At 34.2% G+C, this 27,226-nt stretch overlaps 1 protein-coding gene across 1 annotated transcript; it reads left to right on the top strand.

Annotated features, from left to right (window-relative positions):
* Positions 1-1,460: 1,460 nt before the first annotated feature.
* On the top strand, positions 1,461-24,931 carry LOC147078866 (uncharacterized). Its single transcript, XM_085955235.1, has 7 exons — positions 1,461-2,181; positions 3,614-3,912; positions 5,892-6,007; positions 6,128-6,287; positions 7,274-7,552; positions 23,215-23,403; positions 24,579-24,931. The coding sequence occupies exons 1-7, from the start codon at positions 1,661-1,663 to the stop codon at positions 24,929-24,931; spliced, it is 1,917 nt and encodes a 638-aa protein (XP_085811361.1). The 5' UTR covers positions 1,461-1,660.
* The last annotated feature ends 2,295 nt before the right edge of the window (positions 24,932-27,226 follow it).

Here is a 27,226-nt window from a genome sequence, read left to right as displayed (position 1 = left end):
AAAGTCAAAATAGCAGAGACTCATTCTCATTCAAAGATTCTCGAATACGGCTCGATTATCTGGTGTTCTTATGAGGTTTCTTATTAGCTTATTTTAGAAGGCGTCCAGAAGAAATTTCTTCAATGTCTTTACATTAAGACATAGGTATAACTATTTTCCTCTCGATAATTCGTCAAATGATTATTTTCCGACTGCTTTTCTACACGGCATGCTCACTTTTAACTCTCTTGAATCTCGTAGGTCTCTTCTGTTCTTGAAACATTTTTGCATGATATCGCGAGGGATGGTTTCCAATCCTGGTGTCCTTAAGAATTTGAATTTATATGCGCCTGTCAATTATCTATGTGGCAGCCATGATTTATTCTAGATCGGAATCGTTTCCTTGTATTAAACCTATCAGACAACATTAGCGAGGGGTGAAAGACTAGTCAATGCGCTCCCCAAAGACGTAGATATTTATGGTGACGTGCTATGTATTCTAAATTTTATTTTTCTGTATAAAATTGTACTTATATATTTTTTACCTATATATTATTCTATTCTCTCTTGTGAGGGTAATATTTGTTATAATGTAAATCTCATGTTGTGAACGTCTTGAATTTAGTTTTGTTATGGACACAATGTATTGTTTTCTTAAATAAATAAATAAATATAAACGGAAACTAAAGATCCTAATAATTATTATGATCGTAAAAATCAATAATAAATTTTAATTGTTATTTTTTTAATGATGGACCTACCCTTCAAACTATGTTTTTGTGTACGACTTATTAGATTATTTTTTTATGCTTTTTTCTTAAAATGTTTACAAGCAGATTCACATGAACCATACAATTATAATATTATTATCTGTATACATTATCATATAAATTTACCTGGTACGAGATTAAAAACTATTTCCGTTACATTTTTCTGATTGCATATCTATCTACCTATTTTATCCATATACTAAAATATGTAGATATAATTTGATTCGTATTTATGTGATAAATGAAGCTATATAAATTTTCATGTTTTTTAAATCAGTTTGAATTTTCAGGTTTCTGCAAAAGATGAATTATTCAGCAGATCAGCACCACGTAAAAAACGTCAAATCCATACAGATCCAATAATTCACATAGGTGCATTTTCAGAGGACGAAAATCATAGACCATACATTGCTCTTGTAAATACAATCAATGGCCATAACAAAGTGTATGAAAATTTGATGCCAACCTATCAAGAAAGCGCTCCCAGACCATATTATGAAGACAGCCATCTCCCTTATGTTTCGAATACAATTGATCACCCAGAGCCTCAAAATAATTATGGTGGTCCATATAATATGAACTCTGATAATGAGTATGCTCAAAACTTTGAGAATCATAATGAAAATTCTTTATATTTCAAGAATCTTCATAACAGTTTTCCATCTTACAATCAGATTCCAAATGGTAATCAGTACAATCCAAATTATCCTGCAGTATATCAACCTAAAACTGGAAAACGTTTCGCGGATGACAATACTGATTATTATGATCATAAAGATGAATCACAAAATAAGGAACGGAACCGTGTAAACGAAAATGACCATTATGATAATATATATTATAGAAACGATAAAGAACATAGTGAAAATTTTGATACAGATGATGACAATAATGGTGATGAAGAAGAAGAAATGTCAAATGCACATGCAATGGAATCTCGGAGGGATCCTGAAAGCGATTATGATTATGAAATCAAAGGTCCAGAAGGTGTTCAGTATGCTGTGTATTTAAGTGAAGATAATCATGATGAAGACGATTATGAAAACCAAGAAATATCTGATCCAAACGAAACGAAAAATTTGAATAATTCGGAAGAAGATAATATCAATTATGGAGACGAAGAAACTGATGACGAAGAAGACGAGAAAAGTGAATCTCATAAATCTTTTGAAAGTATTGTTCACAAAAACATTAAAAATCAACTAGAAGAAGATATTGGTGCAGCAGATAGTCATCAATTAGATTCAGCAAAAACTAATTCTTCCACTTCAGCTAGAGATAAAAGAGGCGAAGTTAGAGTTGTCGGAGGAAAGATGAGCTCACCTGCTGCATGGCCATGGGTTGTGACCATCAATAAAAATGGTGTTTTTACCTGTGGAGGTACCCTTATAAGTAATTTGTGGGTTGTGACTGCTGCGCATTGCACGGGAGGGTAGGGAAACTATAATTAGAATTTTTTACTAGGTTTATTATATTATTCCAATTTCATGAATTTTCTTCAAGTTACTTATCACTGTGGATCATGATATCTCAGTATTCAAGCGCAAGTAATTTTTATATTAAATTATTTAGGGGTTATTACTTTTTCTACTATTATTCCATACATTTTAATCGAGCTATCATTCCCCACTATATTATACTGTATATTGATAAAACAATTCAAAAAAGCTTTAACGGAATTATATAAAATCCTATTTTATTTATTAACTTATATTGAACTTTTCAAATACGAAATTCAAGACGTTCATAGCTTGACATTAAAAAACAAATAAATATAGGCAGTATTCTATAAACTGTATAATATAAAGAGTAAATACAAAAAATATGAAGTACGTGGAAGTACGCCGAATGAATTTAGTAGACAATATTTTAAGAATATATAAAATAACGTCTACCTAAATCCATCCTTACGTAGGTGGAATATATATCAATATCCGAAGCAATTTTGTTGAACACAGTTATTTCCCGCCAAATTTGCAATACCAATGACAGGTTTGTTCTGCATCTTGGTAAAACAAACAACAAGTGTTCTTTATCCAACTGGCTTTCTATTAGATATGCTTACATACTGTAGTTTAAATGCTAGTTGATATGAATATTTATTTTGGCCACGTATATTTTTCGACTATCTTATACTATGGTATAAATGAAAACTCTGCCATTTTTGGTGGTATTGATTTGTGTATTCCTGATAACTATCTTAGAAATCGGGAGCATTTATTGTTTGTTCCCCCAAGGAGCAGAACTAACCTGCCATTGGTGATGCCAATTGGGAGGGCAATAACTTTGTTCAACCAAATCGCTTCGGATGTTGATATATTCCACCTACGTGAGAATGAGTATAGGTGGGCGCTGTTTATAAATTATTAAAATTGCGTCCACTGAGCTCATTTGGTGTGCTTTCATGCTTTATAATTTATAGTTTCGGTACCTTTTACTTTATTTTTCATTCTGTTTTTGTGATACTGCATACATTTATTTCTTCTTTACACTGTTTAATATTATTTCTTTGTTTTTGAATTTCATGTTGTGAACGTCTTAAATTTATAATTTGTAATGTTCGCCATACGTAAAATAACCCAAAGCATTAAAATGTCTCGACTAAGATAGCCTGGTTGACCAGCTTGGCATACTGTGATGCAAAGCCCTCTGGTTGGAACAGTTTCAAGAGGTCAAACTTTTGGTGGTTTGATATCGTTACCAAGGATATCGTTATCAAAATTACTAATTTAATGGAGGCAGTGGAAGACAGTTCAAATAGTGACTGCTACTATACAACCTTGAGGTAAACCCGAGGCTATTGCACCACAAATGAAGATAACGATTATAGAAAAATCTAAAATACATAATATTTTTATTTTCAGGTATTGGCATAATTTCTATGAAGTCCAAGTTGGTATTCTCCGTCGTCTTTCTTATTCACCGCAAGAGCAAAGGATTCCAGTAGCTGTTGTGGTTGCACATGAAAAGTTCGATCGCTCCACCATGTACAACGATATTGCTCTGATGAAGTTACAAAGACCAGTCAAATTCAATCGTTGGGTACGGCCGGCTTGTCTCCCGAGTGAGGACTCAGCCGGAACGCAATGGCTGTGGGGACCACGACCAGGAACTATGTGCACCGCTGTTGGTTGGGGATCCATGGAAGAACGGGGACCAGATCGTAATAGTTATATCCTCAATTGACATTACATATTAATATTTTTTAAAGAATTTAGAATAATTAAAACTCAGATCATATTGTAAAGATTTCACACAAGATGGATCTACTCAACATGACTCAAACCCATAAAATAGGTACCTAAAAGCATATCGACTTTAGAATAGAAAATGTCGTATCCCTCAGTTTTTCAAAATAGGTTTTATTGCATAATAACGTTGTACATAGGGATTGCAAAACCGGTATTTCAAAACTGGTATCCAATTATTTATTGATACCGAAATACCGGTTTCAAAAATCCAAAATACCGGTATTTTCGGTATTATGAAAACATACACGTTTATGTTTTTCGAAAATGAATTTAATGTTATTGTTCATTACTTACTACTATATTGTAGGTATATTAAATTTAGTTTATAAATTTTATGCTGCCAAAACACAAACATATTGACTTTTAAGCCAACAAAAGTTAAATAATACCTATGAAAACAAAATCCCTCCAATATACTTACGGAATTGTCGCGATGAATTACCTAACATATTTCGAAAAAGAAAATATTCGTGGCAAACACTTACAATTAATGTATAACTTACTATTGTTCCAACGTTGGTAGTATGTACATCCAACAAACTTTGTATTCGAGAGAAATTTTTCTGTACCCGGACAGTATTTGTAAAAATTAGCACTTCTAAAATATTACGATCAATACATATTTATAAAGATCAACATAATAAATGTGGGTAGGTACTTTAGCTTGCCACAAAATAGTGTTTTAAATAGATTATAATAGTTGTAGGTATTCATTGATAGGTTTTGACGAATACAGGTATTACGAAGTATTCAATAAGAAATACCGGTATCGACATATTCATTCGGTATTGCAATCCCTAGTTGTACACAACTAAATACACATTGTATACAAACGATGTAAGCTGAAAATGCCGATTTATTATCTAAATTAAGCTTGTCATTAAAAAAAAAAGAAAAAAAAAGGAAATGACGTGGGAAAAACAGCTTAACCATCATTGTTGTTGTTTTTTTTATAAAATTAACTCAATAATTAATAACAGATTAGTAATATAAAAACCAAATTATTAATTATCAGAAAAAGAAGTCTAACAAAAATTACAAATGTCTAGCGAAGTCACAAACACTGCGACCGGTGACAACACGTCATTCGGACTGAATTTTTTATATGTTTTATATGTTATGTTTGGATATGCTGCGTTCACTGTGTCGAACATGTGCGACTCTTTGCGATAGTGGTTGAGTGTCCAATTTATCCACTAGCACACATATTTTGCTCCACGTTCTCCACTGAAATAGTAAAGTTGTCGCTCTCACGCAAATGGTCAATACCTGGGCTTCACTTACATATCGTCACCTCAATGCTACAACTAGATAACTCTGATTTGGTCATTGTTGGGAAATGAAATTTAAACTTTACTTGATTAACATAAATCTAGGTTATAATCATTATTTAAAATAAAAATGGACAATTGTGCTTGTCTAATTGGAAACAAATAATGTTCAATTTTATGAAAAAATATTGTAGATATATTATTATGTTTATTTAATGCATTTATGGTTTTAAAGTTATCTAATATTTTCAAACACAAAATTAATACAGTTAACATTTAATTAATACAACCTAGTTTTATCATTTTGTAGAAAACGAAATGTAGAACCATATTCAATAGCTATCTCAAAAACAGTAAAAATCAAGTTATCTAGTTGTAGTATTGAGGTGAAGATATACATTTGTATTGTCGCAATCACAATTGGTTGTGTCTGCAAGCACTAACTCTCAAACATATTGGATTATGGGCCTTTTGATTCTATACAAATCAATAATAATTAATGTACTTATCATGATCTCAGTCTATTTTCATTCTTGGCTGAGCATACGATTCCCATTGTCCTCTCCACTAATATAATATGCAACTGAATTTGCTACTTACTTTCTATCTATCTCTTTAAGCTGACCATCTGCACGAGGTTGATGTACCAATAATGGCACACTGCAAAACAAAATTGGACGAAGATGGTTTTGAGATTTGTGCTGGTTTTACTGAAGGTGGACATGATGCTTGTCAAGTGAGTTCCATATATTTATATTTTAGTACTCAGCAAATATGACATGACACGTATTTCATTCTCATAATAAACCTTATTAAGAATGCAATATGTAACAACACTTTATTAATTTATTTAAAGGGCGACAGCGGCGGACCTTTATTGTGTAAGAATCCACACGACACCAAGCAATGGTACTTGGCTGGTATTGTTGGTCATGGAGAAGGATGCGCTCGAGCCAACGAGCCTGGAGTATATACCAGAGTAAGCCTCTACATTGACTGGATTAATGAAAATATAGGTAAACGATTCATATCCGATAAGTAAATTAGTATATTTTAAAAATAATACGTTAAAACTATCAACATTCTATCAACCAGTGTGACTTCTTGAAAGAAAATACTTTCCTATCTGAGTATTTAATGATACTTCCCGGTTTTAAACTTTTATAAGGTCACTTGGTCAATCTATTATGTCAACTCTAAACACACATTGAAACATAACTGTTTTTTTTGTCCAAACCCGGGATGAGAACTCGGGACCCACGGCTTTATAGACCGACACGTGACCCGTTCGGTCATCGTGGGAGTACAAATTATTTGTCTATATAAACATCAGTAAAAATATTATTTTATATAAGTTTACAATGCCAATCAGAGTGGACCAGTCCTGATCTTTGTTGAAATTCTGTTGGTTACATATAATAAGATATTGTTGTATTATTTTTATTACCACGTTTTTATTAGCTCGTATTCTTGTTTGTCTGGTACAGATTTTTTCTTGTGTGTCCAGTACAATTTTTTTCTTGTTCGTCCAAGATTTGTATTGGACGATCGAAGATTTTTAACTAACTTCCCGACTAGCTAGACATTTGAAACTTTTAGAATATATCAGAACACAACGACAATGCATTCTTTTAATACTTTTGGCCATCTTTAAGCAGAATTGAATTCATTTCCAGTTAATTCTGTTTTGTATGTTTCGGAAAAAATTCGTTAAAAGTAATATTTACTACTCACTATTATTGGTTGCTAAGGGGGTCCTAGCAACTAAATTATTAATATATACGTGCGTTACTATGAAAATCAATATGAAATGTCAAAATGACATTTCAGTATTCTATAATATTTATTCAGTATTTCTATCAAGTACAAAAAAAAGTATTTATTAATACATAGAATTGTCAAGTTTATATGATTCAACAGAAAATTTAAAACGTGGTATATAAAAAAGTTCTTTTTATCTTGTAAAAATTTAAAAATATGTGTGTTTCTGTTTTAATTTTAGATGGTGAAATTTTTCCAAGCAGGAAACCGAAGCAAAAATGTCCTGGATTTAGTTGTAAGTGGGGAACGCAAAGGTGTCTTCCCAAAAAGCGGCGATGCGATACAGTTGTGGACTGTCTGGCGGGCGAAGATGAAATAGGATGCGAAGAAAGTTACAAACTTCTCCGAGCATCAGATAACAATGAACAAAACGATGATCTTGACAAAGATTCAGACGTCGACTACGTTGAAGAAGAAGCTATGTTTAACAAACACAGGAACACTGACGACCATATTGTCCGTTCATCATTGATAAATAATTTTGATACAATTTATTATAAACCCGAAAAACCTCTTTTTAGATCTGAAATCGAAACAAATAAATTCGATAATTCCAGCAGAACGACATTAACTAACTCATCAGCTATCTTCAATAATTCTAAACCAGTTGATCTTGACCAAGCGGGTTCAGATAATATTAAAAATTTTCAACCAAATGCGATTTTAAATTCCACCACTATGGAAGAAGCAAAAAATGTTTTAAATAATAACACATCATCAATAGTTCAACCAGAATTGTCAGTAAACGAAACTAAAAATATTTTTAATGAATCGTTAAATAGTACTGCATCACAGATTATACCTACGGAAAGTACTAATTTTATAAATGACAGACCGCCTTTAATAGTTCAGCCAGAGGAATTAATTGAAATAGATAAAGAAAGAGACGATAACATACCTCCAACAGAGATCACAGAAAAGGACATTAAAGGTACTACAAAACGATCAGAAAAATCAGTTGAAAATATTACTACAAATTCTCTTTCAATCAATGAAAGTGCAACAACAATTATTGAGGATGTGACAGAAAAAAGTTTAGAGCAAACAACAATAAATCTTGTTATTCCAGAAAGTGTTTCTGAAATTTCAGTAACTACTTCAACAATTATTCCACAAAGAGAACCAAAATCTTTGGAAAATGGTAACAAGTTAGATCCCGATTCTACAACTACGGAACAAAATCATATACCTGACGAGAATCCTACAACAGAGTCAGTAACTGTTATTCCGAAACAAATTGACACTACAACTCAATCTGTCATTAAGAATGATCATACTGATCTTTCTTTCGATTCTACTACAAAAATGGTTGATACTGATATAGCAGAAGAAAGATTTTTGCCATTGAACATTCACTCTGGTGATATAACAGAAGATAAAAATAATGACAATTTAGACCCAAATTTTAGTGGGGACCATGGTATCGATTCGCATATTGACAAAAAAGAACTGGATATTGAAGATGTAAAAAAGGCACCTCTTGATCATGATAAAATTTTGCTAGCATCAGAAGAGAAAAAAAAGATTGATGACTTCATCAAACGAATTCGCTTTCCACAACATCAACCAAATTTCCCGATGAATAATAAATTCGACTGCAAAAGGTAATCTATTGAAGATGCTATTCTGGTATTTTTGATGAAACCTTAGTTACAAGTAAGAATGTTAAAGAAATCCTTCTTCTACCTAAAGAACCTTCTATGGTTCCACTTTTAAGTTACTGTTCGTCATGACATTGTTGTGATCATCATGCTTGTCTATGTATACACGGCTTGTATGGGGTATTTTGTTTCACTTTCATGTTTTCCTCCATTTGTACAGAAGAAGATTTACTTCAAAATCTTTGGTAACAACTCTTGTAATAGCTTTGCATTCTGTTTTTTTTTCATTTCATTTAATCTGGTACTTTTTAACTTTAAATTCAGCATTCATTGTATTATTATCCTCTTGTTAACGGTTAGAAGAAAAGGTTGATTCATAATAATTTACTAATTGAATAAGTTTTTGGTTTAACTCCGAGTCCAAGTTTCATATTCTTCTAATAATGTGGATAGAATTGGCTCCATTCTATTAATTTATGGCTGGTATACTTTTATAATATCTCCATAATTTGTCTGTAAATTCTAGTCCAGGCCAATATACAAATTCCTGCAAACAAATTATGCTTTCTAAACTTGTGCACAAATCTACGTGTACAATCATTTTTTTTAAACTCAACGACCACAACCACAAACTACAATCATTTAATCGTAAATGTAGTTTAGACAGTTCACAAGATACAAAAAATTGTTTCCACAAATCAACCAAAACGTCATTCCAGGAAATCACACATCGCTACTTCCGATGAATTTCTCCTACATATGGCCGCAGTTTGTTTGTCTGTCAGTATATTTATACATTTCTGGCTTGTAAACAGTTTTTATACTACTTTCAATCAGTTATATACAATGTAAATTATTTTGTTTATGGACAGGGTGTAGGTATACAGGGACAATTTTATTTCACGTACGCAATCGATTTATGAGAAGGTTTAAAAGGGGGCCTCGAAACAGTTAAAACCAGCCATACAATTACCTACTAAATTATACTAAAATGTTCAAAATAAGTATAAGATATTACCCAAAGCATAACAAAATCCCTTCAACTAACATCAATCGGGCCCATAATACAACCACTCAAACAGATGCGTGCCTATTTGTACACAAAAAAGTAAATTAATAATATTGTTAAATATCACTGTCGTCTTCAATAATAATTAACTTTGATGTCATTTTGTTGTTGCATTGTTTATTTTATCATGGATGGTCTCAGAATCAGGCAGTGCGTGGGACCTCTACATCCCTAAGCCCGCCACTGGGTGTATGCTTATCTAAACAATGATTTATAATAACTAATATAAAATGCACCTATTTAGGTTGATGCAGGCGGTTCCTATTTGGAAGAAGTGTGACCGATTCAGTGATTGTGAAGATGGAAGCGATGAATGGCGATGCTCGTGCTCTGACTATCTGACCTACAATCATCCACACCTTCTTTGCGACGGTTATGTTGACTGCGTTGATGGAAATGATGAAAGAAATTGCAGTAAGTAGTATTTTTGATGGTTACTTAAATCTTCTGATGACAAGAAATTCAGTAATTTTAGAAGACTACATGCCTTGTGGCAAAATATAAAAAAAAAAAAAGTACATTTTTAACACCATGTTCGATCCTAAAATCATGTTATGGGCCTCCACAAAATGGCGATAGTATTAACAGATTCTTGTTCTTAAGAGCATACATATATATAGGTGGGACGAAATTTCGCACTCGTCGCCAATCGGCGAGCGGCAGTCGATGTGTGATCACGTCAATTTGTTTTGTGATGGCGTCGGAGGAATATATTCTTATATCGTGTAAAAATGACTAAAAAACGTTATGCATGTACTCGTAAAAGAAAACTTGTCAATGAATATATTATTATTATTACTAATATAACAATAAACATAACATTAAATGGATGAATTTTTATGACAAATTATGTTTCGTTCGGCTCGCGTCATTTGCACAATCCGCTCGTCGCATAGTTACGATCTTTTTAGACCATGCCTCAGCTGAGGTATAAGCCTTAACAGAAATTGCTCAACGTATTGGATCCTAAGAGCTAGGCAAAATAATTATAAAGCTATTTAACAGAATAGGAGTGAGGACCTGATCGACGGATCCCCTTCTGGAAGAGAAGAGGCGATATGACAGCGAGTCGCAGTCAAAGCCTCGGTAAAATCACAAAAAAAAAACTGTCAAATAATACACAACTTGAGAATTTAGTGTGTATTGGTTTATCGCAAATGTCCGACCCTTCCGCCGTAGGCGATGTGGGAACGTTCAATGTGCCATTATGAGAAACGGCTCACTTGTAGAACATTTTTTCTCAGATGATAGTCAGTTATATTTTACTGAAGCTAATCAAATACTTATATGTACAAAAACATAAAAAAATATTAATATTAGTTAAAATTTACCAACTTCTGGTTACAAGACAGTCATAAACGTCGGGATATAAAATAGCAGCTAATCGACCTCCATTGAGTGATATTTCGCGAGATATTGATGATCAGCTCCGAGACCTTTTTGTTAATGCAAAGAATGAACTCGAAAATGTATGGTCCTTGCAAATCGATGAAAGTACTTACATTAGCAACAAAGCTCAGCAAATTGCATTTCTGCGAATTATTAGTGGTGGCAAAATCATAGTAGTTTATCTAATTTAGAACCGCGTTTTGACAGAATACTTTCTAAAAATCAATTGGATCATTCTCACTAATAAAATTATTACCAACAGCTTTTTATATATAATATGTTGATAAAATATTAAAAAATGTTGTTACCTACTCTTTATTTTCTTTTATTCTTATTAATAAGGTACATATCCTTTTTTAAGGCATTTTTATTTGGTGTGTCGCGGAACAAATCCCATTCACCAGTGTACCGTCGAGTAAAAAAGTTTGGCAGACACTGAGACCTATATGTTGATTACAAAAGAGATGTTTCATTTTGTAGTAAATTCTGCTTGCCGTAATTTCCGACTCCGATCTCATGGTCGGGCTCGAGCAATTCTTGCAGCTAGATCAAATTGTATGGTGTTTTTTCTTCGATCAATATGTATATTTGGATCTAGCCTACGAAGCTATCGGTTAGTTAAGGAAATGTCACTAACAAATAATAATTATTATTGTCTTATTGACATTGTTATTATATCGCATTTTGATACCCCATAATATTATATTCCTTCTAAATCAGGCTGATTTTATAATATTATAATCTGTATTTACGTCAGATTTTACAGTCGCTTTAGTATGTGTATATATTATCGGAGTATTGCTTCACTACAATTAGGTATTCATATTTTGCAGTAAAAATGCTTATTTTATAAAATTTTCCATTGATAATGCAATCCATACATAATACAATTGTGTATTTTTTCTTTCCAAGAGGTTTTATATTACAATAATTATTTTTTCTAGCTCCATGTCCATCAGATTATTTGCAATGCAGAATCAGCAAAACATGTATTTCCCGAGAAAAAAATTGTGACAGAAATAGAGATTGTGACTTTGGAGAAGATGAGCTAGATTGCTGTAAGTATACATACCATTTACGATAATATTAGGATAAAATAAATTATTTTTTATATTGAAATCAGTTAGGTATAGTAAATTGAGCTGTACTTGAATGTTGGCAATAATCATTTTAGAGACCCTCAATAACTTTACTGTTCTGTACAGTAACGTGAAAGCCAGCGCTCGAAATGGACCGGAACGCACCGGAGCGCAGCTCCTGTTTGTGAAATTCCTGAGATTATTATTCCGTCTCATGGAAAAATGAAATATTACATTCCGGTTCGTGAATTATTAAAAGTAATAATATTAATTTACTTTATAAGTATAGGTATTTAAAAAAATGATACGATATCAAAGTAAAAAAATATATTTTTGACGAGAGGAAAACTTTGATTTTCGTCTGTAACACCAACAACATTATGCTCTTATCTTGCATGCCACAAGTTTATAGACAGTTACATACCCCATTTAACCGTCTGAGCTTGGCTGTTATATTTTTATATAATACAAGTACAATTATTACATAAATACTTATGTTAATATTTTTGGAAAATTATCGAGCGCTCCGGTTCGTAAAATCTTCCATTTCGAGCACTGGGAAAAGCTATTTCACTCACATACTCAGTCAAGAGTGTTTTCTTGCGGTGCATTTTTTTATTTGCATGGCTAATAATTATTTAACGGTACCTGTTTGTTATGTTATACATGATTTTTTTTTTAATTTGGAAACGCTGGTCTAAGTAAAATATCAATAATGTCAACATTCTTCGTTCTATTAACCCGGTCGCACATATAAACTCGTCCGACTGCTATACGTCGGATTTGTGAATGTAATTTTGTTGAACACATGTAACTTAATGTATGTGAAAAAACCTCTGCTTGTCGCATGTATCAATTTTCACTAGACATGGGCCGCAGTAGAATAGCAAATGTTGCATCAGCGCATATACATAAGCTGTTTTTTTATTCGTTTTAGCCATCTGCGTGACGTCACTGTCTTGCCTGTGCGCGCGGACGAAAATTGCAATATTGCCAGCGATTTGGTATATGACCTTGTCCCAGTCGACACGATTTTCTATGTGCGACCGGGCTTATTTAACCATTTACCATTATCTGTGCTATGCTGTATTTATATGTTTTCTATCCATTAAGGATAATCATACGAGATATTATCATTGTGTATTTCCAGTTACACTTTTTGATGGTCACCAGATTAATATTGACAAAGATACTCGTCCTCACCACAATTTGGATGGAATCCTCGCTGTGATGCAGAAAGGAGTATGGGAAACAGTTTGTGATCGTAACTGGACAACAGAGAAGAAAGAATCTACAGCCGAGCATATTTGTAACTATCTCGGCTTCAGGTACCCACCAAATTTTTTCAATTTACTTATGTTGAGTCACTACTGTGGTGTTCGATGTGTTATTTGAGGATGATGATAATGAAGTCTACGATGTAGCAGGGTGAGATTTATTATCAGCGTATTGGTACAATAGTATATTATACAATGATAGTACATATAATCTACTGAGATAGTTACGAGCTAGGTACTTGGATTCGAGTGACATTTAGATAAATTATTCTTCGTTATTTATACACTTAAAAGTAATACATTAACATTTAATTCGGGTACATAATCATATTGGACTAATTATAGAGTCAGCGTTTTAAATCGAGTAGCGAAATGAAATATTATTTATTATTACAGTCGTAAGAAAATATGATACCATGAAAAATGATTATTCGGCTAATAAACCGTAATGATATAATGTGCTGTGATATGTAGCTGTAATAATATACCGTATCTGATATCGTCAATCAACTTGCTGATCTTGCTAAGATTTGTTTACTGGAAATTGATTCGCTGGGAATATATTATTGCAGAATAATTTGATACGTTAAACAATAGATATTCGATCGCTACTATACTACAGCTACACTTACACCATAGAGCTATAAAATAACCATGAACTTTGGCAACTTTTTAGAATAAGCTACGCTAAAGGAAAATAATCACACAATCTATTCCTGGTGACCAAGTTAAGTAAATCGACTATAGATATACAACCATAAATCGTCAGGTGTTCGAATTTAGAACTAAGCTCATTACAGTATAAAAAGTATTGAATGATGTGTCAAGGTTTACCAAGTGACGCCCTCACTCAGCGAACAACTTATACTGGTGGATATACCTAGTCATTATTTTACTGGTATTTTTTAATTGTTAAAACCAGGCGCACACACATATTCATTTTATTTTTTGTGCGCGCGAGAGGAGCTGAATTCACATTTCTTAACAGGTGACACTGACTTCTACGTTTACCCAGCCTACTATATTCCCCATACCCAAACACTCCATAATTTGAGTCTATCTATGAATATAATATGCTATGCTATGAGTCAATTTAGTGGATGCTAATTGCTATCTTGACTGCTTAATCTGCAAACCAACTAACTCCACTTTTGACCAAAGTGAGATTTTGTTATAAAGCATGTTTTCTATGCTCACCTAAAATTTCAAACTCCTAAGCCTATAAATAAATTCGTTATCGTTTTTCACACAAAACAGCCAATTGCAGGTGCTAAATTTCCAGTATCGTAAATGGAACAACTCCGCTATTTGTATACATTCTCCTATTTTATTTGCTATAAGGGAAGCTAAAATAGAGTAATAATTCATAGTGCAGCTTATTTATAAATAAAAAGTTACCAAGTGTATATTTGGAATTGTTAAATTCCGTTCGATAGTTAAATTATTAAGTTTGAACAATTTACCCTAATGATGTTAGCCGGTTTGCAGACTAAGCAATCGCGATGACCTGTTACCGATAAGTCCAAGTTTTAATGTTTCCATTGTTTTTTTTCAGCGGATTTGAATTATACAACGAAGTAATAATTGATAAAGATAATATAGCTAATACGCAAAGTAAACCGATTACCCCACATATCGAACACGTCTTCCGAGACTCTGCTAACATGGCTCTAAAACATGATGGAACCTCTGACGAAAGACATCAGAATTTCACAATGAAGATGACGAGTCGCAGTATAAGCCCAACTGTAAATGAAGACAGGTGTGTTGGGCTCTATGTCAAGTGTCGCCAGAATGTCGCGACAAATGTCTCAACACATTTCCAACCGAACAAAATATTTGGAGATGTGATCCAACAAAATGTCATGGCAAATGAAGTGCAGGACTTGTACCTGTGGCCGTGGGTTGGTAAACTGTACTCAAACGGAATTTATAGATGCGCTGGTGTATTGATTGACTATTCGTGGTTGATTGTTGAAAATGTTTGCTGGACTGAATTGAAGTAAGTTTTATTTATTTATTGTTGTATTTAATAAATCCTATTATTTATCGTCATATCCATTATTTATCGTCATCGCCATTATGCTCAACGGAGTAGTGGACTGTATAGACGAGGTTTAATTTTAACTACAGACTTGAGAGGTTTAAAGTTAATTTGATGATTGGGATCGTTGTATCGTTAATTTTTCGATTTCGATTCCAGCGCATCTATCCTATACACAAGATTACTGTCACCCGCTATCGGTAGCCATCGAGGGTAGTTTTGTATTAAAGTATTAGTACTTATTGTTACAATTACAATAAGTGGTACTGTTCGGTTATACCGGAGGCAGCGGAAAACGCATTTTGAAAATAGTCGATAAACTGGATTATTTGTTAGTTTGGGTTAGTTTAGGTTCGGTTAGGTTGGGTTAGGTTAGGTTAGGTTAGGTTAGGTTAGGTTTGGTTAGGTTAACCTAACAAATAATCCAGTTTATCGGCTATTTTCAAAATGCGTTTTCCGCTGCCTCCGGTATAACCGAACAGTACCCAATAAGTTAGTCGCAATTATTATAATACGTGCTATGTTTTAACAGCACCTCTCTTGGGTGTGCTAAATTTAAGAGCGAGATAGACAGTTTTGACTGTTTAAACATATTAAACTACCCTCAATATCTGCGGATAGTAGTCTTGTGTATAGAATAGATGCACTGATGTCAAAATAAATAGTTGTAATTTTTCTTAAGCTTAGCATCTCTGTGATGGCTGCAACTACTTTAGTGTTTCATTCTCTACACTACTGTTATTTGACGTTGTGGTAGTGTTGTATTAGTAGAATTAAATAATTATTGTACAATGATGATTTGCGGTAATTATATATATCGATTTGATTGGACAACCTCAGGATAAATAAGACAATCACACAGTGGTACCCAAGAGGCATTCAACAACCACAGTGCCACCCTAAGTCCCGCTGGATTGACGACTCAACAAGTTTGGCGAGACGTACGTAGTAACTAATGCGCTGACTAGACGGCAGCGACATGCCTGTGCAGAGCTTGGGCAAAAAATACGAAACACTTTTCTGTTTGCGCGAGCTACAGTTTTCCCGTCCATACACACGGGTTTCCCGGTACAATCCGGTTTGCGCAAATAAGCTTGCGGTAAAGCATGAGCGTGTAGCCGGCGCATAAGAGAATAAGGGATCAAAATGAGGAGCTGATAATGTCGCATCCTCCGAAACCAGATAATATGTCTGTAATTTCTCTTTTATTTGTTATGTAATTTGATTTATATTTTCAGGCTTGATCGCAATTATGTGACCGTGGTTGTGGGAAGCAAGCGTTCAATACCTGACATAGACGGACCTTATGAGCAAATCATCAAAATCGACAGCGAGAAACGTTTTTCCTTCACCACATTTAGTCTTCTGCATCTTCAGACACCGGCTTATCATTCGCGATATGTCAAACCAGTCCCAATACCAAACTTGTAAGTAAATTTAACTGAAACAACATTCTTCTGATATATCCACTTTTGGTACTGACATGAACACACAGACCACCGTAGTTATATCAGGGTAGTTTGACTAGACTTGTATTAACAACTCTCGACAGTATGTCTGAGACTCATTCTGCAGTTTTTGTACATGTAGTTCGGCACGGACCGGACATCCCGGAGAGACTGGTGGTTTTGGGTGTCCTCCAGGGAAGGCAAAGCAGAGGAAGAGCATCTGAAGCGTAGGGATGGAAAGTCTTGGTCGCTCAAAATATGATAAAACTCAAAGATGGTCATGATCCTCAGCCAAGAGAGAACGACCAAAAAGAAGAATAAAAGAGAATTCCACTTACTTACATATAAATATCGTCACTTCTTTTATAAAATTATTTACACTGTCATGAATGGATTGATTTGAAGAAGAAAAATATACAAAAATATCGTTATCGATTTTTGGGTTTCCACCGTGTGAACTTCTTCCTTCTTTCCTCAATGTTTCGGCCTCTTTGCAGAGGCCATTATCAAGAGATGATATTGTGTTGTGATGAAGTGTACTGTAGCTGTATGAATGCAAACGTCGCTCTCAGAATGCCAAAAGGAATCCGATTATCTATGAGCAAACGTTTCTCAGAATAATGTGTCAATCGTTACGACGAGAGATACCGGATCGAATATTGGATTTTGCTTGGACAGTGGAACCCATGACGTTTAAAGCGCATTTGGCAAATGGCACTATAGACACAAAGTACTGAAGTACTTACTTATATAAATTATAAAAGTAAAACTTAAAAAAAAGTTTTAAATATAGATATATAAAATACTAATTTCTTTTCTCGTAAAATTAAACATTCGCGTCCCATAAGTTCGCTATCCCTGTCATAAGGTAACGATAATGATATTTTGAATAGGTATATTCACGACAGCTAAAAATTTCGTATTGTAAAATACTGTATTGCCGACACTATTAATTCGTGACATCTGTTGTTTATTTAGTGCACTATTTTTAATAATATGTTTTATTATTATTATTATTTAATTCTCGTGCAGATGTCATTGTTGCAATTGACAACTACCACACATGAATCGAGATAATATATTATTATATTATCTTACACTTTCAGCGATTCCTCCGCTGCGAACGAAGACAACGTATGTCTCATTGCGGCGATAGATGATCACGGCGGATCGGTCTCCATTTTCCTGGATCCTGTCAGCGGAGATTGTGGACTATCTAACAGGTGTTTCCGAAGAACGCATTTCCCTGATTATTGCAACGTTAGTATAAAATAAACTTTCTCTTTTCTTTTGACAAATCTCAGGATAATTTGTACAATTAATAATAAATATATCGATAAAAAATACTACCTATGCTGATATGCATAATGGGTCTTCTAGGATGCGTCGTAACATGTCATGAAAGTCGTTGGTATTAGGTTCGAATCATAGATCTTGCAAAATCAGATGTTATTTTTTTATTTGTGATTTTGGACTCGATATACCTACCATCATAAATTGTCCGGTGTTCGAATTGTGAACTACGCTCGTCACAGTATAAAAAATATTGAATCATTGTGTCAAACTGCATCTCATGTTTGGCTCCAAATATCGTCTCAGAATTCTTTCGTTTGAATATTAGAAAGCATTTAATCCGTTTTTCAAAGCTCTCAAAAATTAAAACGCTTGCGGGCAATTATTGATCATCTGAGACAATCAAATGTGTATTTTTTACTACATTACAATCTGTAATGAGTACTTACCTATATATGTAATGTTTTCTCAAAATCCATAAGCACTTATTTTCAACTCTATTTCAGAGCCTGGATCCAAGACATGAGTTATTGGATCTCGCAGCGTGGAGTGGAATTGTAGTGTGTCACCGACATGGTGGATGGTATCCAGCTGCTACCTACAGTGACCCTGAAGGTGCATGTGGCTTCCGTGAGCATACTACTGGACTGCCGGATATTTCACATCGAAATAATGACATATACGCAGCCATAGGTACGATGTGATTAGTGATTATACCCTTTTTAGTTGCTATCTGATTTCAGTTAAATATCAGAAATCTGTTTAATTTTGATTTATATTCTGTTATGTCCGTTAATTTGTTAGAAAACGTTTGTACGAATACATTATCGTTGTATGGATAATGGCTTTATCCAACTGACTTTCTCTTAGGTATGCTTACATACTGCAATCTGCAATTTAGAAGAGATCTATATTTAGCTAGGTACGTATTTTTTTCGACTCATACGAGGTATAAAATAAATGAGAGCTCTACCATTCTGGGCAATGTGTGTCCATGATAACTATCTTTGAAATAGAGAGCATCAGTTGTTTATTCTCCCAGGGTGCAGAACCAACCCGCCACTCGTAATACCAATTGGGAGGGTGATAACTATGTTTAGGCAAATCGCTTCGGGTGTTGATATATTCCACTTGCGTTGAGTTTAGGTGGACGCTGTTTTATAAATTCTTAAAATAGGGTCTCCTTTGCAAGTTCGGTGTACTTTTTTGAACTTCTATAGATGTATAACTGTATTTTCACTGCTTTTGTTTGTTCATATTATTATGTTCTCTTTTTATATTTTCATTTTTATCGTTTTTATTACTTTTTTTCTTTATAATAATGTTTCATGTCATGTTGTGAACGTCTTCAACTTATAATTTGTAATGTCCACAATATGTTAAAAAAATAAATTGAAATTTAATACATTTGTTACAATTGCAAATGGCAGAATGGTATTTAGAACGAATAACATTGACGTTGACCAGCGTTTCGCCTAGCGGTAATTTGTAGGAATTTAAAAATAACTTAAATGCAAAGTTCATTGTTGATGATAAATACGCCGGACGATATTGATGAGTTTGTTTTGGAAAAAATATTAGCACTAAAAAGTCATGCAATGATTGGTAGGCCGACGAGTACCCCATGCAAATTATTTTTATGGAAAAACAATGTACATACAACGCAAGATAATAAATATAATTTTTAATAAATGTTAAACTGCTGAATCATCTGTCATCCTTGTCATGTTGTGTTTATTATTTTCTTTCGATTCATCCAATGCCACCTCAACACGTTATTTTGAAAAAGGGATGATACAAACGGACACCAACGCTACAAATGAATTACTCTCACGTCACGTGAGCTTATGTGAGCTCACGGTAAGCTCGCGGCACGGGCTAAAGTGTGGCTTTCCTATCCTATATTTTCACCTGAAAATGAATAGTCAGTTAGAAAAATTTGATAAAAAGTATCGGAACCACACTTATATCACCTCATGCGTATCACCCCACACCACTAGCCACACGCATGATAGAACTTTTTTTTATTTTCTGCGAGTATATACATTTTTAATAACGTGATCTCACGTATTTGTTAGTTTAGTGGTTTGGAAGAGAGCTATACACATGATAGGTTATTGACACAGTGTAGATTGTCAGTTTTTTTTATTGAATGTTCTGATGGTTCTGGCATGTGAGGTCACATTACGTGATGGTAATGTATTTCTAGCCATTGGGGACATTGGGTTTATCCTGTGGCGGCTCGTCCATATGCTCTGCGATACTGCAGCAACCCCAATCAAATTGAGACAATATATATATATTATATGAAAATATCAATATTATTAAGCGTGTAATTAGCTCGCCTGCGTATCGATACATCCAATGTCCAATTATATTAGCATACACCGCGGTAGGTACTTGATTTTGTACAGTACCGATTTCAATAGAATATTCTCGAGTCGGCGATGGAGGGCGCGGGCAGCGGTGTTCGCAAATGGAAGCCTAATCGGTACTGCGCATCAGACAGTCCGATTTCAGTATTATTCTCCGTTTCTGCGTCGCGCGTGAGCACGCGACGCAAATATAGCTATAATGATTTATTAACATTATTAATTCTGCAAGCAATTTATGCAAAGGTCTTTATTTTAATTATTAATATAATTAATTATTTATATTTAATTTTGATGTTAATGGTAAAATATAATCAAAATAAACATTTATTTTTAATCAACCGCAGCACCCCCAAATATCTTATTCACCAGCCGCCACTGGTTTTATCGCTATAACCAAACCAAAGTATCTGGGCATGGGCAATATACCCGGGAAACTATGGTTATCGGGTGTGTAAATGCGGACGCCAGTGGCACAGTGACGACGATCTCTCGTTTATTTAAAAAAAAAATGATAATACATTTATTTTATTCTTTTCGATATGGACCCTTTCATACATTATGTAGGTATAAAAACAAATTATTTTTGGGCCGATTTATGAGAAAATTAATTCTTTCATAATAATCTCAAGACCTATAAGATGGTCTTTTGTAAGTGAGATGTATAGAGAAGTGTATTACACCCACAGAACGGATTATTAGATGTGTTCCCTGATTACACCTTGTTTATTTTTTTAACATTTCTATTGGTCTTTTATTTAGTTAAGGAAAGTTATCTATATTTTTTATATTATGTTATACTTACCTATAATTACGAATTTTCTATTGACGAAGTCAAATCGTTTAAGCACGGATTACTGTACCTACCAAACAACTATAATATTGTAGGTATTATACACACATTGTATGAACAGTGAAGACGCATAAAGCACTTGCTTCGTTAGAGCCGTTTCAGACGGGACACCGGTGTCGGGCTCCTATATAATATAGGAGGCCTTGGTATTCGAATAAAAGGTCCTTTGTATTATGTTTATGAACGCTCCAGACCTAATAAATGAGTCAACGCATAATTTGGCGTTATAAACTAAAAGATAAAACTGGCTGCGGTAATAAAAAGAAGTGTATCGGCGGCTTGAGAATGTAGCGGCCGACGGAAAAGTGTACCGGATACGCATTGACTCATTAGCTCTGCGGAGCTCATAAATATAATACAATGGCCCCTTTATTCGAATACAAAGGCCTGCTATATTATATACGAACGCGACACCGGTGTCCCGTCTGAATCGGGCCTTAGGCTGCCCGCCGACGATCGACCGAATCGCAATATGCGCAATTTCAAGATTAACTTTGTTCCATTATAATGGTGCACACCATAAATTTGAAAGGAAAAATAGTTCGATATAAGTTGATCGACAGTATTTCTATTGTATAAGGGCTCAAATTAAGTTAGCGTCTTTGGCCTCCATATAGCTTGAACTACCGCAGATTCAAGCTTGCATTTAATGGTAAATAAAAAATATCAGCTATTTTTTCAACTCACTTTTTCCCCCTAGTGCTTTAATACAGCGATTTCCAAACTGAGAGGCGCGGAGTGTTGCAAAGGGAGGCGCGGAAAGTTAGAACACAATTATTAATGTAGCCACAGATTTGCAGTTTGCAAATGCATAGTTTATAAAGCGACCGCTAGTTATAAACTACATAAAAACAATCGTATAAAAGGTTGTTTGCAAACCTGTCTATTTTATAATAACTCATTTCTATACTATTGTGAAGCGCGCTTTCTCTCTCGTGAAAAAATGAAATAAAAAAGGTCAAATTTAATCACAATGTTAAAATTTGAGGGAAATTTGTTTAGGAACGATAATTTTATTTTGTTGTTAAACTTGTCTATTTGTTTGAAATATAAAAAAATGAGTGAATAAAACACTGCAAGGACTACTAATGCACACACTGATTTAAAAAGACAAAGTGAAGGCATTCATAAAAAATTTGAGTTCTGGAAATCAAAATTACAAAAAAAATAGGCTCGCCATGTTTCCACTTTTAAAATGATTTCTACGCCAGATATATTGAAGCAAACAAAAATCTATTTGCTGAGTTCTTGGTTAGTTTGCTAATGCACGTTTCACATTATTTTATATAGGTAGGTGGGCCCGCCAAAGATCCTGGCCTGAGAGCCCGCATCAAGATGTGGTACCCATGGTAAAATCCATTTATTTTGTCATGAACGATGATGAATTTGGATTGGCTACTATTGAAATTGATTGTGCTAATAAACAATCACATACGTCGCATGAAAAAGGAATTAATTTAAAAATTAATAATATAATATAAATAGTAAAACCTTGTTTTTTTTTTCACTTTTTTATTAGTACATTGTTGACTATTTAAAAAGGTGTCTGTAATATTTAATGGAATACAGGTGGGGGGAGGCGCCAAGATTAGATTTTTTTAAAGGGAGACGTAGTAACATAAAGTTTGGAAACCACTAGTAACTAGACAGTGATTTCATAAGTAGGTATTTAATATTTTTTTGAACCTATATTTCAGCTAACCAAATTCCGACAAGACTTCCTGAAATACGATGCGCTGGTGCAAGATGTCTCCTGGGGCAATGCGTCCCACCCATCAAAGTCTGCGATGGAATTGCGGACTGCAGAGACGGCCTCGACGAAGGCCAAGAGCATTGCAATTTTAAGCAGGACTTCTGCTTGAATTCGCCTTTCCATCCCGATTGTGGTAAATGTTATGTATATATTAAAAATAAACTATTAAGTGTAGACGTAAACATTGCAATGCATATAAAGTGAATTTTTAATTTCGATAAATCAGTTCCCACTGATATAAATACTAGTTATTTAGATAAATGGCATATTTCATTTTATTCTTCTTCGTCAGAACCTCATGAATGAGCATCGTGACCCGTACGATTTGAATGTCGAACAGCCTTCTCAATGAGTTGGTCCCACTCCGCTCGGCATTTCTATAACACGCAAGGCCTGTGGCCACTTCAAACCCCGTGGCACTCATAAATTGGTCCAACTATCCGGGGCATCCAATATTTGTTTTAATTTATCCATGCCACATGTCTTACAGACAAGACAGCGCGGATGACACAAATGGACACTAACAATTCTAATAATTTTATTATGACTGTTAAGTCACGCGCATTCGATAGTCACTTATGCATATGACAGCTTGCAATAACACATAGGTGCACCCTTAATTGAGTGATTCACAATCCAAGTGAACCAAATTCATTCGGGTTAGCTTTGAGTAAACTAGATTCAAACATAATATTTGAGTATTTCTAATTCTGTAAGGGTATGATTAAAATTCTGAAGTGTTATGTTGAGTAGATTTAAAAGTTATTCTGTAAGGGCAATCATACCCTTAAGGAATGCTCAAATATTATGTTTGAACCTAGTCAAAACTAACCAGTTTTCGCCGGACTCAAAGTGTGGAGTGTTTGGGTATGAAGAATGCACCTGGAAAAGTGAGGTATTCGGGAGAGTACATGGTAGACTTGGTTCACTCCACCCCGTCCCGGCCTTATAAATCAATAAAAATAAAAATTTTACCATGCCCGATCCTAATACGATCATATGGACCTCTAGTCTCCACAGAGAGGAGGTTTTTGTTAACAGAATTTGTTTTTACGAGAAATGGATGTCAGCCACTGCTCAACCTATTAGGTACATACTCTGACTCATAGACAAATTGAAAAACAATATGTCTACTTGCCAGACCCAGGATTCGAACCTGGGACCTTCGACACTATAATAGGCCCGGCCATCGAGGGCGATATTAAAAATATTGTGGATAATTTCTCAAAATTGCCCCTCCCCCAGACCATTCGTCTGTGTGCGCGCCTGGTTCATGTGTTATTCATTTTATTGGAATATGTCCCACAGGTTGCGCGGCATCGCAAATCAAGTGCACAAACGGCAAATGCATCCCGAAGAGTCTGTTTGCGAACAACGTGAACGACTGTGGAGATCACAGCGACGAGCCCCAGACCCCCAACTGTCAGGCCTACCTGCTGCTGAGCGATGCAATGAAGGTGTGCGACGGAGTCACCCACTGCAAGGACATGTCGGACGAGGATCCTCACTTCTGCAGGTGTTTCGCCAGGAACACGTACAAGTGCGAGGGCACCGACTTTTGCATTCCATACGACGCCGTATGCGATGGACTGAATCAATGCCCCAACGGCGACGATGAGAATGTCTGTACTGCGTTGAGTTCTGAAAATAAGTACGTATAATAATTTCAGTATGGTCAATTCGATATAACCAAAAAAATATTACAAGCTATACACATTTTTATTAAAAAAAAACAGTTTTTACAACGTTTTTATTAGGTCGTATTCTTATTTGTCCTGTGGTTGTTTGTTAGGTACAAATCTTGCAATCGATTTTTAACAACTTCCCGACTAGCTAGACATTTGAAACTTTTAGAATATATTATCAGAACACGATGCCAATGCATTTTATTAATACTTTTAGCCATCTTTAAGTAGAATTGAATTCATTTTCAGTTAATTCTGTTTTGTATGAAAAGTTATTTCGGAAGAAATCCGTAATCCAATCCACTATTGTTGGTTGCCAAGGGGGTGGTCCTAGCAACTAAACTATTAATATATACGTGTGTTACTATAGAAATTAATATGAATGTCAAATTGTCATTTCATTATTATTTCTATCAAGTACATTTTTTTTTGATCGTTTAAGATAGTCAAGTCAAGTTTATATGATTCAACAGAAAATTTAAAAACGTTGTTTGTAAAAAGTTCTTTTTATCTTGTAATTATTAATGTTAAACATTAAAGTACTTCCTTAAATTGTATTAAATCCAGTGGCGCGTTCAGTGATGTAAAGGTCAGCCGCACTGAGTGTTCAGTAAAATGGCATTTACAATTTCAGTACAATTTAACAATTGTATGACTGGTTTGAACTGTTTCGAGGTCCCTTTTCAATTATTCCTTCGAATCGATTCGCCGCTGGAAAGATCTTATTATACCTACCTACTACAATGTAATGATAAAAATAAATTCAGCTGTCGTGTCCGCAAATTTGTCGGTAGCTATGCAGTCGGCCGTATCACAGTTTACCGTGAGATGCTGTATCAGAAATATATGGCCGTATAGTACCTATTCAAATTCATGTCTAAATAAAACAATTAAAAATACATAATAAGCCCCACCGGAATGCATGGGAAGAAGAAAATATGTAGGTAACTATATTAGAAATACAATCATAAGCATAAATTATTATATTATAAACGTAAGTATCAAGTTGTAACTATCAATTACTGAATCTAAAAAAAATATGTGCATTACTTTCTACAACGCTCCACGGAAATCGCGATTTTTATCTCAATGCTATACGGCCATCTCTTTCCGGTAAGACACCCTACGGTGAACTGCGCTACGACGAAATTTAATACGTACACGTTACATAAACATTACAATGTATTAATTATTAGGTATCTATTTATGTTATTATACGTACTGAACACGTGTGGGCGCTTTTTTATGGGGGTGTTAGTAGTGTTCCTACAAACATCTAGTGACAGAATTACGAAGCGTGCAATTTGATTCTATTTTGATTTGATACAATATCTAGGTATCTTCAAATATTAAGATAATTTGCTGACAATAAAAATTATATTTAAATAAAAAGTATAGAGAAATAAATAAAACAACAATCTCCTCTGTACGTTCAAGATAACTTATCAAACTAGATACCTACCTAGGTACCTACATAAACAGGAAGTTTTGATTTCAATTTCGTGTTTTACACTTTCGACCACAGATGTCAACAAATGCCTGACGCCACTAAATTAATAATTTATTAAATTTGTGTAGCTACATCTTTTATTTAACGTTAAAAACTTTATTAAATTAATAACGAACGGCTACTTTTGTAATAAAGCTTTATATATTTAACGTAGATGTCAGTTTTCTTGATAACATAGTATTATACTAAATGGTTATAATAATATTTCTTTAAATATATTTTCTTTCTTCCTTTAGTTTTGGCGTCGGAGAGGTGATGGAGCAAAATCACGGAATATGGCACACAAAATGCTATGATAAAAATAATTTCACAAAAATTGAGTTAGAAGGCATCTGCCGGCAGTTGGGCTATACTTCTGGACACGCTGCACCGATGGCGCGATCGCACGAACAATTTTTCGAACGGCCCATCACTACAGTTGTACTGGATTCGTTCACAGATGTCATCTTCCAACATGCTTCAATCTCAATGAGAAATGGAAATAATCCATACGCCATGGAAAAACGATTGGACAATGACGTGGTTTGTCATAGACTTTATATCGAATGTATATAAATTTTAATTTAGTACTTATAATATTATTAACATTGTGTACATTATTTTTTTTTCCTACTGTCCCCTCTAAACAATAAGTTTTTATTAATATTTTTTTACTAATTTTATAATAAAAAATCAAGTAGTACGTATGCAGATGTGAATGTTATTTTTCTTATCCATCCACCACGTCTTGATGAATGTCAAAATGAATATAAAATTATAAT

The sequence above is a fragment of the Rhyacophila brunnea genome, unplaced genomic scaffold (assembly GCF_057557595.1).
Source record: "Rhyacophila brunnea isolate RB1 unplaced genomic scaffold, BYU_Rbru_1.0 scaffold_10, whole genome shotgun sequence".
Lineage (NCBI taxonomy): Eukaryota > Metazoa > Arthropoda > Insecta > Trichoptera > Rhyacophilidae > Rhyacophila > Rhyacophila brunnea.
Note: the sequence above shows the minus strand (reverse complement) of the source record. Positions and strands in the feature narration are given on the sequence as shown.

What these genes read in the sequence shown, in the direction of transcription:
- LOC147078866 (XM_085955235.1), top strand. Translation starts at nt 1,661, where the DNA reads ATGTCAAATGCACATGCAATGGAATCTCGGAGGGATCCTGAAAGCGAT. An exon ending in GCTGCGCATTGCACGGGAGG is followed by an intron (nt 2,182 to 3,613) that starts GTAGGGAAACTA and finishes TTTTATTTTCAG; the next exon opens with GTATTGGCATAATTTCTATG. An exon ending in CACTGACGACCATATTGTCC is followed by an intron (nt 7,553 to 23,214) that starts GTTCATCATTGA and finishes CCTATATTTCAG; the next exon opens with CTAACCAAATTCCGACAAGA.